Raw genomic sequence first — 13,571 nt, forward strand, 5'->3', positions numbered from 1 at the left:
GATTGAGGATTTTTTTATTTTATTTAATCAATTTTAGAATAAGGCTGTAACGTAACATTTTCTGGGTTTTGAAAGAAAAACAGATTTTCTGTCCATTTAAAATAACATCAAATTGATCAGAAATAATGTGTAGACATTGTTAATGTTGTAAATGACTATTGTAGCTGGAAACGGCAGATTTTTTATGGAATATCTACATAGACGTACAGAGGCCCATTATCAGCAACCATCACGCCTGTGTTCCAATGGCACGTTGTTAGCTAATCCAAGTTTATCATTTTAAAAGGCTAATTGATCATTAGAAAACCCTTTTGCAATTATGTTAGCACAGCTGAAAACTGTTCTTCTGATTTAAAGAAGCAATAAAACTGTCCTTGTTTAGACTAATTGAGTTTCTGTAGCGTCAGCGTTGTACGAAGATCTCGTACAACGCTCGTACTCTGTGTATTACTCCCTTCACAGAACAGTGCAAACTGGCCCTAACCAGAATAGAAAGAGTAGTGGGAGGCCCTGGTGCACAACTGAGCAAGAGGACAAGTACATTAGTGTTGAGTTGGAGAAACAGAGGCCTCACAAGTCCTCAACTGGCAGCTTCATTAAATAGTCCCTGCAAAACACCAGTCTCAACATCAGCAGTGAGGAGGCGACTCCGGGATGCTGGCCTTCTAGGCAGAGTTGCAAAGAAAAAGCCATATCTCAGACTGGCCAATAAAAAGAAAAGATTAAGATGGGCAAAAGAACACAGACACTGGACAGAGCAACTCTGCCTAGAATGCCAGCATCCCGGAGTCGCCTCTTCACTTTTGAGACTGGTGTTTTGCGGGTACTATTTACCTTGTCACAACTGAACTGATTTTGTCAAACACATTAAGAAGGAAAGAAATTCCACAAATGAACTTTTAGAAGGCACACCTGTTAATGGAAATGCATTCCAGGTGACTACCTCATGAAGCTGGTTAAGAGTGTGCAAAGCTGTCATCAAGACAAAGGGTGGCTACTTCGAAGAATATGAAATATATTTTGTTTGAACACTTTCTATCTATCGCTCTCTTGTCAGACAGTGTTCTGCCTCTCTTCTAAACAGTCAGTCAGTCGTACTGGTGGCTGGCTGGCCCCTCATTCTCATCAGACCTTAATGCCCGCTGAATAGGACAGCTGTGTTGACAGTCTCTGTGCAGGGCCCCAGTGCATCATGGGGCATGGCCTTTGTGATCAGCCCTGATCTGAGCACGCTCCACTGCCGCTCCACTTGCACTGGCTTGACCTCTGTTCACCCTGTCTACTCCCTGCACAACATGAGAGGGAGAGAACTTGTCGGTCGCCGCATTGGCATGGAACAGACTGTACTGAAGTCTTCCCTCTGGCTGACTACAGCAGCAACTTCATAGATGCATCCCATATGGCACCCTATTCCAAATATAGTGCACTAAATTTGACAAGATGCCTATGGTCATTGGTGCACTATATATGGAATGGGGAGCCATTTGAGATGCATCCCACCTCACTACTTTATAACTTCTGTAGAGGTGACTAACTTCAGTGGCCCCATCACAGCCTCATTTGGACCTGAGAGTCTCTCCATAAATTCAAATACGTCATGTGTTTATGTTGATCTTTCCACTGCACCAAGTAGATACAGTATTTGCTAAGGAAGATGACCCGGATAGTTCAGTAGGATATAAGTGTCCTAGCCAACTTGTTGTTTTGGTATCCAGTAAGAGTAAAGAGAGTGCAGGGGGGGGGGGGGGGGGATTGCATGAGTTAAATAATGATTGCAAAGTTAAATAAACCATACAGCTATGTGCATGGGCTACTTTTACCAATATCCACCCCCAAAAGATTTAAAGCACATTTACCTGAAAAACATTGCAAATGCAAAGTTTGTTAACACAACGACGGTTTGTGCCGTTTGTGCAGTCATTCTGTTACCAAACTTTGCTCTTTTAAGTTAGTGTTTTTGTCAAATGTTCTGTGGAAATTGTTAAAAGTAGTCCTTGTGCGTAGTTGTATGGTTTGTTTAACTTTGCAATCATTGTTTTTTGTTTGACATACATTTTAGAGTATTAAATCTCTGTCTCAGTGTCATTCTCTTACCATGGAATTTCCCCAGAGTAAAGATTTTTCTGTCTGGTTGAAACGCTTCATCGTCTCAAGGGTACCCCTGGCCATTTTGGATGGGGGAAATAAAGTGACAAGGAGCTCAGCTTATAGTAAATTATGTGTGTATGTATTGAGAAGAAGCTGTGTTTTTGCATCGTAGCTCTTATCTGACTGAACAATATTTGCTACAGCAGTTTTTTTTAAGGTTAAAAACATGTAGGCCTATTAGGGTACAAATAAAACATTGGAGAAATAAAAGTAAAAGTAAAGTAAAATCACAGCCTATCATCCCCTCTGTAAAAGATAACATTTAACGAAACACATTGCGTAACAGCCAATTTAGACTACACTAGACTTCCCATCAATATTGCAGAGATTTCTTTTATATAAGACATTTTGTGTGCCATATAAGGTCAGTGTGCCGTGAAGGAGTCAACCATCCAGTGGTGGGTTTCAGCATTGTCCCAGCATGCCCTATAAACCTGACAGTGGGGATAGCAGCTCGAACTTGCCTGTCTGTTTCCTAGGCCTCTGGCTGACCCATTTGACCAGACTAAACAAGCCAGTGCCCTCTAGTCTACTGGGCCAATGTTCAACCACTCCATCCAGATGCTTGCAAGCAATTAGACATCCACATGCAAAGCCGCAGGAGGGGGGCTAGGGAAGGGGAGGGGGAGGTTACTTTAGGGCGTTTGGCACTGTTGCCATAGAAAAGCCAACAGTCACTCTGCATCCAGCTTGAAGAAAGGTCAGGTAGATCATCTGTCTTTTGTTAATTTTTCTTTTTTTATTCTCCTTGACCTCTTGCTTAGCTACGGTTGCCTGGGTAAAAACTGAACCTTACTTATTTTTTTACAGGCTTGTGGAAGAACAGGAAGGTTCATTTGCATTTCAACGCAACATTTTACAACAAATAGACAATAGCTGTGAAGGGTATGTGACGATTAAAACTGATCATGTGTTTTAGTGTTATTTGCATGCCTTGTTATTGGAGGTGTGGTTGTGAAGCCGAACATTATTGTTCGACGTTCGCCTTTGCAACCAGAGGAAATGTCAAAATGTATGTCACGCTTGACTTTTATCCACATTGTGCCTCCATGCATACTAACCTAATAACCATGTATTAATGCTTTGGACCAAAGTCCAAAACATGACAACATGGAACATATAACCATAATCATCATAATGATGTAGGAGTGCAGACTACTTCAAACCCACAATACTCCACATGTTCCCCAGCCCTCTGCATCCAGCCCCCATCCCTGTGACACAGCAACCCTAAGGCCTGACCCCCATAGCACGGGCAGGCATTTGATTTGTGTCCTGATCCATCAGCCCCTCCACAGGAACAACTGTCCAGCCCCATTGTGAAGAACCAAGGGGAACCTCTTTTCACCCTCTACCCAATCAGCTCTGCCCCCCATCCTCATTTCAAAATGTGCAAGACATCAGGTCATTGCTGTCTGTCCAGTGTCTACCCTTTCTTTCTCGACACAACCGCCCTCTTGCTCTCTCTCTCATATGGTTCCCCGGGGTTGAGCTGTGGTTGTTTTTTAACCAAGTACGTCCAATGTCATCATGCGTTCTATTAGCCCTGTGCATCCATTTTGCACCAGTCAAACCTCCTATTCTTGTGGTTCATATCAACATATTGCTAGCAGAGAAATGGCTAACCAGAGAGCGAGAGAGAGAGAAACTGTACTGCTTCCTCCTGCCTTGTTTTCATCAGAACTGCGTCGACCCGAGTGTGTCGGAATCATTCTTGACATGCTCCACTGCCTCTCTCTCTTTTTAATGTTTGATGTCTCTGGAGGGAGAGCGAGGCAGGAGAGAGGAATGAAAGACTACATGAGCGCAAGAGAGAGAATTAGTGGGAGCGAGAGCGAGGGAGTGTGCAAGAGAGAAAGAGGGAGGGAGGGGGGAAGCTGTGAGAGTGATCAACATTTAGCCAATGAGTGCCCGACCATAGATAGATGGTGTGTTGAGTGATCAGGTTGTCTGATGGACAGACTTGGGTAGCTCAGGAAATTGTGAGATTCAGACCTGGGTCCAAATAGTTTTTGAAATCTTTCAAATACGATGACTGCTTGATTGATTCTGCCTTGAGATGGGTGGGTTTGCACTTTTTGGGTATATTCCATTGGTTTCATTGTGTCAGGCAGGGCCCATGCATCCCAAAAATCTGAATGTGTATTAAGTATGTAAGGAAGGATGGGGGGTGGTCAGAAATATGGGTTAGGCCTCCCATCTGCAAATTAGAGAATTTTAGCAATTTTCTGACACCTGAAACAGCTTTTTCCTGCAATCTGAGCCATAATCATAATGCTTAATTCTATGTAAGATTTTTTTATTTTTAAGAAACAAAATATGCTTCTCTGTAAAAATCTGGATAAGAGATTGAAAGGAATGTGAGTCTTATTCAGTACATTTAGTAATTGCTTGCTTCTCTAAAGTCTACCAATCTTGCCACTTGTCATCTCACACCAAACTGTGCATGTACAGGCCATCAAATCAAAGGCATCAAGTTTTTTTTTTTTTACAAAAATGAAAATATGTCAGTTTGTCTCTCACATGGTTGGAGTAATATGTTCAACTACTTACTACAATGGCCCAAATCTAGCTTGTGCCTTTTAGATTTTGATCAAATCAATTAAGAATTTTTCACTTCTCATTGACGTCTTAAACCCCAGCCTGGTTTTGCAAGCGCTCCCGGAAGTCTTGCGATGTTACGCCTCTGGGTTTAGAAATTCTATGGCTCAATGAAGCACATCTAAAGTATTTGAAAGGGGTTGAATACTATTTGATCCCAGTGCTGTGTTTGTGATGTAGCTATTATGGTCTTTGTTCTCGCTGGGATGTAGTTTCAGATAATAGGATGCTAATGCTAGTCTAGCTAACACCTAAAACTCTGTCCTCCTGACTTCAGAGTCTGGAATGACTCTATGATGTTGTCGGCACAATGCGTCGACAATAACCGGGGCTGTGCTTTTACTGTTTGGTTCGCCTCTGTGTCTTTATCACTCAAACACCCCAGCCACACACAGCCCCCAAGCGCCGGCCGTTTAAATTACAATGGTTGGATTTTCAAATCCAAACAACGAGAGGTCTCAACCCCTGAGAAAAAATTACATTTCAGAGAACCAATCAAACCTGTTGCACAATTACTGAGTAAATATTGCATTAACAAACAGCCTCCTTTCCAGACCACTGTGGTCAAAGCTCTCCGTGCGCTGTGAGTCACGTCGGTTGTGTCAGCCAGGCTATGCTAAGGCTCCACTGACCCCTAACCTCACAGCCACAATATACGCTGGCTGGCATAAATCTAATCAAATAAAATGTATTTGTCACATGCGTTGAATACAACGGGTGTAGACCTGACCGGGAAATGCTTACTTACAAGCCCTTAACCAACAATGCAGTTTAAGAAAGAGTTAAGAAAATATTTACCAAATAAACTAAAGTTTTAAAAAATTATTCAAGTAACACAATAAAATTACAATAACGAGGCTATATACAGGGGTACCGGTACCAAGTCAATGTGCGGGGGTACAGGTTAATCGAGGTAATTTGTACATGTAGGTAGGGGTACGTGAAATGTGAAAGAACACATTTTCTATTGTGTGAATATTCTGCATAGTAAGAAGTTGGCTACATTTGGTAAATCCAGCGGTGTGGTTCAGTGGCAAAACAAACTTTTAATTCTAAAACTGGGCCACCATTTTGTTAAATTGTTGTTTTGGTTTGTTGGTGTGCTGCAGTATTCTAGTCAGGGAGAGAAGGACCTGCATAGGCCTCTGTTAATACTGCATATGTCCCAAATGGCACCCTATTCCCTATATAGTGCACTACTTTCATTTGACATTTTTGTCATTTAGCAGATGCTCTTATCCAGAGCGACTTACAGTAGTGAGTGAGTGAGTGCATACATTTTCAAATTTGTTCGTACTTTCAACCAGAGCCCCAGTGTAACTCGTAACATTTTCCCCTCTTCATCTTTCGGAGATCTGCCAGACGATCCCAATGTAGAATGGAGCATCTCAATGGCCTCCTCTCTAATCCTGAAGCACATCAGAGCACACTCCATCAACCTGGTATGATGACCAACTCATCACTGAATCTCACTATTATTTCTCATCCTGAAAAATGCTAGAAAATTTGTGTAGACTGTTGTGTGTATCGGTTTTTGCACCACATTTTTCTGATCATTGTCAATCGTGCTTTGTATCTGCGTATGTCTCTCACAGGCTTCCCAAGATCCAATAATGAAATGAAAGAGGGCCATATCTTTCTTTCTTTGTATTAACCCCACATTACATGTATATTAGCCTAATTCCAGATTGGTTTGTGCTGTCTGTCTGGTCAACTTCTATAGTCATTGTCATGCAAAATAATGGCAATGAGCATAGGAGTTGGCAAGACGGCCAAACTGATCTGGGACTTGGCTACATTTAAACATCTCTCAGGAACAACATGGCTGCCGTCTGCAGCAACAGAATGTGGTTGTGGTGCTGGTTGGAGCTCAGGTCATTGTTGGCATGTTTACTCGTTACAGGACATTTATCAAAAGGAATTTGGGAATTGAGATCTTAACAAAAAATATGTCTGTACTCAACCATTAGTATTCTGACAAAAGCTGAATGCAGTCTTTCACAGATAGATAAATAAATAAGCATGAGAGGGCACAGCAGGATGCTAGCAGTTTCACTTAAGAACCAAGCATCTCAGTGTAGGCTATCCCACTGATCTGTGTAAAAAAAAAAATCTAAGACAAAAATCTATTGGATGGTTATGTCTTCCCCATCCTGTTAAGGATAATGCACAAAAATGAACTAGATCATAAAAGAGACTACAGAAATATCATATTTCACTTTTCCCATAATATAACCTATTCATCCTATTGGTTTACTGCTGTTAGAGTTTTTAGCATGTTAAGTCCAAGCCTAGAATAAGCAAAGAATGAGTTAAAGCAGATATCCACCTCTCTCCCCTCTTGGAAGCCATTGTTATTATCTGTTTGCTTTGACAACAACGAATATTTCTAGAAACGGGTGTTTATATGTGTAATTATATATATTTTTCTCTTCCAAGTAGGGCTGGGAATTGCCAGGAACCTCACAATACGAAATTATCACGACCCTAGGTGCCGATATGATATGTATTGCGATTCTATACTGTGATTTTATTGCGATTCGATGTTCCAAACATATTGCTCACCATATGTCTTCTACCAAGGAACAAGAGAGAGCCATGAGAAAACAAGTTTTAATCCGTCATGGAAATAAAAGTGCTGAAAACGATGGAGAACAAGCTCTGAATAAAAAATACTGGAGTTTTGGTGCAGCTACACCAAACTAGCACAAATGATATTGTGATATAGTCAAAAATGATACAGTACGATATCATCAAAAATAATATCCCCCCCCCCCATCACTACCTCTAAGCCACCTCTGGCAGATTTAAAATATTTCCCTTAGGCCAGTACATGGGTTAGATTATAAGGTGGGTGGTGTCCTACTTTATGTTTGGTTTCAGGGGCATAGTCATGGTCAGCATTTAGCCTCTGCCTCACTCACTCACTCTCAAACTACTGTGTCTTTAGTCAAGTAATTTTTCTTTCTCCTTTCTCTTTTCATCTCAGACTAGCCACCCGGACAGCTGATTAAACTGTGGCTTTGCAGTACCAAAGAATTTCTGCAGAAACTGTCAGAAAACCGTCTCCGGGAAGCTCATCTGTGTGCTCGTCGTTCTCACCAGGGTCTTGACCTGACTGCAGTTTAGCGCTGTAACCGATTTCAGTGTGCAAATGCTCAACTTCGATGGCCACTGGCACGCTGGAGAAGTGTGCTCTTTATGGATGAATCCCAGTTTCAACTGTACTAGGTAGATGGCAGACATGATGTATGGCGACGTGTGGGCAAGCGGTTTGCTGATGTCATCGTTGTGAATAGAGTGTCCCATAGTGGCAGTGGGGCATTTTATCAATGGCAATTTGAATGCACAGAGATACCGTGATGAGATCCTGAGGCCCATTGTCTTGCCATTCATCCGCCACAATCACCTCATGTTTCAGCATGATAATGCACGATCTGTACACAATTTGTACAACAGAGTGCTCCAGTTCTCGCCAATATCCAGCAACTTTGCACAGCCATTGAAGAGGAGTGGGACAACATTCCACAGGCTACAATCAACAGCTTGATCAACTCTATGCAAAGGAGATGTGTCGCGCTGCATGAGGCAAATGATGGTCACACCAGATGCTGACTGGTTTTCTGATCCAACCCCCCTACTTCTTTTGTGACCAACAGATGCAGAAATGATTAAATAGTTTACAAACCATGTTTGTAGATTAGGCCTTAATGAATTTAACTCAGTAATGTCTTTGAAATTGTTGCAAGTTAGGTTTAATATTTTTGTTCAATGTATTTATTTTGTATATAGCCTACATTTCACATTGATATTTAATAGCTATCTTATGCTGTGGCATAAAATATCTTCAAATGTACACTTTTGTTGTTTCAGGTGCTGACCTTCGATGGAAGAGGAGTGGCCATAGCAATCACACTGCCATCTACAAGTCTATCAGGTACGAACTAGACTAGACTATGTCCTTAAAACACTGTCCGTCATTGTAAGCCGGACCTGTGTGTGTCCTTTAGATTGAATTGTATGTTAATAGTGTGTTTTTGATCCGTTTGTGGCAAGCACATGCTGTCCCAAGGGAAGTACTCTAGGAAACACATATTGTCCACAGATCCAGGACCTATGCCAGGAACCAGCCCTGTAGGCTACATTCCTAGACTCCATAATTATAAAGCATACACACACCACATGCTAAACATCTCGGCACACATTAACCCCCCCCCCCCCACACACACAGACACACACACACCCCACCCCCCACACATTGTTGCATAGTTGAGAGGTCGACCAAACCCACACTCCACCGCTGGATCTGCAGATGGCCCTGCTCTCAGAAACCCACATAAAATCCATTCCTAACGAGAGTAGGGAGGAGAACTAGCGAATGAGAGAGGAGAACTGGAGAGGACACCAGTCCAACAGTTGCATCAAACTATTGTGAAATTTAATTAAGAATGTTTGGTCATGTCATAGTCTCCCGTGATGATAAACTAATAGATGTTAAAAATGTAGTAGCTGGCCAGCGCGCACAGGAGATTTGGTTTTGGGTTCCCTCAGGAATTATTGTGATGTGTACGTAGCTACATTACAGTACAGTAAGGTTTACACAGTGAGTAAAGAAAACACTGAAATAGTATGATATGTTACATTTGGTATGGTTATATAAGACAGATGATTACTTAAGGCAAGGTCAGGGTGAATGGGTGGGTGTATAACGTGAATGTCTAGCAACCCAAAGGTAACGTTAGCCACCTAGCTAGAATTCGTAACACATCATACATTTAGCAAATTCGTAACATATTGTACTCTGCAAATTCGTAACATATAATACGAAATAGGTGATGGACATTCATAAATGAATACATGCCATGTGATTTACGTACATAATAATATGAAATGCTCCGAGACCAGGTTGATCTGAGCTGAGCCTCCATGGCTCTCCTCCAACACCCAGACCTCATCTCTTGTCTGGGAAGATGAGTTTGTGTTGTCCAGATCACATCCCATGATTCCCATTAGACTTAGACCCACAAGTGATGCACACCGTTTTCTCCACCATGCCAAATCCTCAGGATTTGCTGTATGGAGTTTTATTTTTGTCTCTTGGTTTAAATTTAAAAAACATTGTGAAAGTGTATGTATAAGGCCATCTGTATTTCGTCAACTTGGATTAAGTCTCCAATGAGATCCTGTACTGAACAGGGAAGAGGAGAAGTGAAGAGTTCTCTAGCTTTCAGTCACTGGTGAGAGTGGGAGAGGAGAGGGAGAGTTACTGTAGCGAATGTGAAATATGACATGGATCATCCAGAGACCATAATCCATCCATAAATTACCATGAACCACATGACAATTCATTAGAAAACATCAACAGGTTGACAACCATCCCCAATTGCATATTATCTTATTCCTAACATTTCAGAGGTTACTTTGCTGCCTTGCTACTTTCCCTTGTGAAGGCTTAAAGATGTTGACCTTTTACCCATTTGAGCTGCAGCCAGGGAAACGGAACCTTCGGGTTTAATATGGCTGGAAGGGCCATACTGTGTCCTGATAATTATTGTGTATTGTTCACTCATACAAAGTCTTTCACTGCCCAGAACTTTGGAAATGTAATTAGTTCCCAGTCCAGATTGTATTTAACTATTTGTTTTTCTTGCAAGTCAAAGTTTGTCTGCTTAGTCCTCAATAACTACTGTTTTTTTTCTTGCCCCTCCCAACAGCTATCTCACTTCTACTGGGAAGTACCAGATGGTGAGTATTTTTTATTTGACCGAGCCCTTATCAGAAATTACACATCTAAAACCATTTGCATCAGTTACATGATATGTTGCATGTTGGTAAACAGAGTTTTGAACTACAAATCTAAACTGGTACACGTATAAGCTCGTAAGGACAACAAGGGAGAACTAATCTAAAGCAGTGTAGTAGGAACTGGAGCCTAAGAAAATACCGCCATCTAGTGTTGAAATTAGTGTGTGTCACTTGCACTTAGTCAGCTGGTGGCAGAAGGGAGTAGATGGGGACACAACAAACTGGGTGATATTCCTGTAATTGTAAATAGACTGAATATGAATGAAGTACCTAAAGATTCTGCAGGAACTTTATTGTTAGTCAGCCTATTCACAATTACAATAATAAAAGACAGAGGGCATTTTACAAGTGGACCTATAACTCCCCTTTATCAGTCGCCATTTGTCCCTTTCTCCCGACTGGATGTGAATCTATTGCCATACAACAACCCCCTCCTCTGTTACACTTGTGTTTCCGCCAACACTTTATGGCTTTAGCCTTTGTAAGATAGTGGAACCACATCATCATAGCCCCTCCTAAAGCTTTGCACTGCTCAGGCCAGGGTCCAACTTTTAAACTCCTCTTAATGTAGCAGATGGGCAGATCTCTCTCTCTCTCTCTCGTTAACTCCATCTTGGCTCCATCTATCTGCCTGACATCTGATTCAAACCTTCCTCTTACATAATATTCAGACCATTGAACCCAGCTGGATCTTGACTATTATTTGTGAATTAATTGTAAATTAAGTAGTTACTGCTATTACTAGATACATTATGGCTCACAGTAGAAAATATTGCATGTTTTAAGTGTTATTAGACCTATAGAGTGACTTTCTTGATCAGTGTTTTGAACAAACAAAACCATTTACCACTCTATACCCAGTCCTCCTTTCCCTTAATCTAGGGAACAGACGAGAGAGATGTCACATTTCTATTACTATAGGATGTGAGATCAACCTGTTCATTAGAATTGTATTTTTTATAATTTCACCTTTATTTAACCAGGTAGGCCAGTTGAGAACAAGTTCTCATTTACAACTGCGACCTGGCCAAGATAAAGCAAAGCAGTGCGACACAAACAACCCTACAGAGTTACACATGGAAAAACAAGCCTACAGTCAATAACACAATAGAAAAGTCTATATACAGTGTGTGCAAATGAGGTAAGATTAGGAAGGTAAGGCAATAAATTGGCCGTAGTGGTGAAGTAATTACAATTTAGCAATTAAACACTGGAGTGATAGATGTGCAGAAGATGAATGTGCAAGTAGAGATACTGGGGTGCAGCGGAGAAAAGAAAAAAAAGAACAATATGGGGATGAGGTAGTTGGATGAGCTATTTACAGGTGGGCTATGTACAGGTGCAATGATCTGTAAGCTGCTCTGACAGCTGATTTCTGCCAGGACCCTTTGATTTAATGATGAAAATTGTTGGGAGAGGGGATGTTTTTTCACTAGTTGATTAGCTGTAAACATGCCACACCCAGACCTTCAAGTGTGCTTTCAAATTGGTACTCTGGGTTCGGTGTTGAGCGGGAGAGATAAGCATCAATGTGATTCTAAAGCTTGTTAGCAAAGCTGCATACTATTCTCCCCTCTCATTTTCACTAGCTTACCTAAAGCCTCTTTTCCCCCATGAACCATTTACTGTAGATATCCTAGTTTCACAGTCTCCTTAAAATATGTAAATGATCACTGTTTTTCATAGACATGTTGCTTAAGGCTAGCCACCGCACCCTCATAGGGTAATTGTCTTCCCATAATCATATCACAATCAACTTTTACCAGTTGAATGTCAACAAAAATATAATACTTAAATATAATATTATAAAAATTCTCTGAAATATTTTATTAGAATATGCAAATTGCACAGTATGTAATTACAGTGCATTTGGAAAATATTCAGGCCCCTTCACTTTTTCCACATTTTGTTACATTACAGCCTTATTCTAAAATTGACAAAAATCAGATTTAAAGAAGCAATAAAACTGGCCATCTTTAGACTAGTTGAGTATCTGGAGCATCAGTATTTGTGGGTTGAATTACAGGCTCAAAATGGCCAGAAACAAAGAACTTTCTTCTGAAACTTGTCAGTCTTTCCATGTTCTGAGAAAAGAAAGCTATTCCATGTGAGAAATTGCCACGAAACTGAAGATCTAGTACAACGCTGTGTGCTACTCCCTTCACAGAACAGTGCAAACTGGCACTAACCAGAATAGAAAGAGGAGTGGGAGGCCCCGGTGCACAACTGAGTAAGAGGATAAGTACATTAGAGTGTCTAGTTTCAGAAACAGATGCCTCATAAGTCCTCAAATGGCAGCCTCAGTAAATAGTACCCACAAAACACCAGTCTCAACATCAACAGTGAAGAGGCGACTCCGGGATGCTGGCCTTTTATCTTAAACTTTTCCAAAAATAAAGATTTAAAGTAAGCATTTCGCTGTTAGTCTACACCTGTTGTTTACAAGGCATGAGACAAGTAACATTTTATTTTTAATATGACTTGGAAACCATGCCAGGGAAATAAAACCAAATCATGGATTGCTGTCTTACCTTATCCATTGACTGCTTTCAGAGTAAGGAAACCAATATGTAATTTTGTAATTTGGGTTAACTATCCCTTTTATAAAGATAATCACATCGAGTAGAGGGTTATTATAAAATAACCTTGTGTAAAAAGGGCTGTGGTTATTGTAGCACACAAGAATCATATATTGACATATGTCTGTCTGTCTGAAATCGCTTCTCATATTTTCTAAAATAATTTACACTTTCTCAAATCACAACACTGCTGAAGCAGCTCTTTATATCCAGTGCTCAACAGAGACTTATGGAACGTGTTTTGCATGAAAACTTGTCCTCCTTCCCATAATTATAAACAGTCAGACTGGGTTGCAAAGTACAGGAGGCTTGCACAACCACATTCCAGTGAAGCTCAACCAGTCCTGAGGAAAGAGTGACGTGGAGATCACGCGTTGGGATTGAGTCACATGAAGAAAAAACAGTCCACAATGCTGCTGTGTATCCGCATGGGAATAC

At 41.0% G+C, this 13,571-nt stretch overlaps 1 protein-coding gene across 1 annotated transcript in view; it reads left to right on the forward strand.

The window, feature by feature from the left end:
• Nucleotides 1-8,589: 8,589 nt before the first annotated feature.
• The window catches only part of LOC109873165 (P2X purinoceptor 5-like), a gene marked incomplete at its 5' end in the record, with an annotated part of 50,103 nt that continues 45,121 nt past the window's right edge, over nucleotides 8,590-13,571 (forward strand). The window contains 2 exons of the mRNA XM_031808578.1: nucleotides 8,590-8,686; nucleotides 10,464-10,494. Coding sequence (XP_031664438.1) covers nucleotides 8,590-8,686; nucleotides 10,464-10,494 — 128 coding nt within the window. The remainder of the gene's footprint in view (nucleotides 8,687-10,463; nucleotides 10,495-13,571) is intronic.

The sequence above is a fragment of the Oncorhynchus kisutch genome, linkage group LG28, assembly GCF_002021735.2.
Source record: "Oncorhynchus kisutch isolate 150728-3 linkage group LG28, Okis_V2, whole genome shotgun sequence".
Taxonomy (NCBI): Eukaryota; Metazoa; Chordata; class Actinopteri; order Salmoniformes; family Salmonidae; genus Oncorhynchus; species Oncorhynchus kisutch.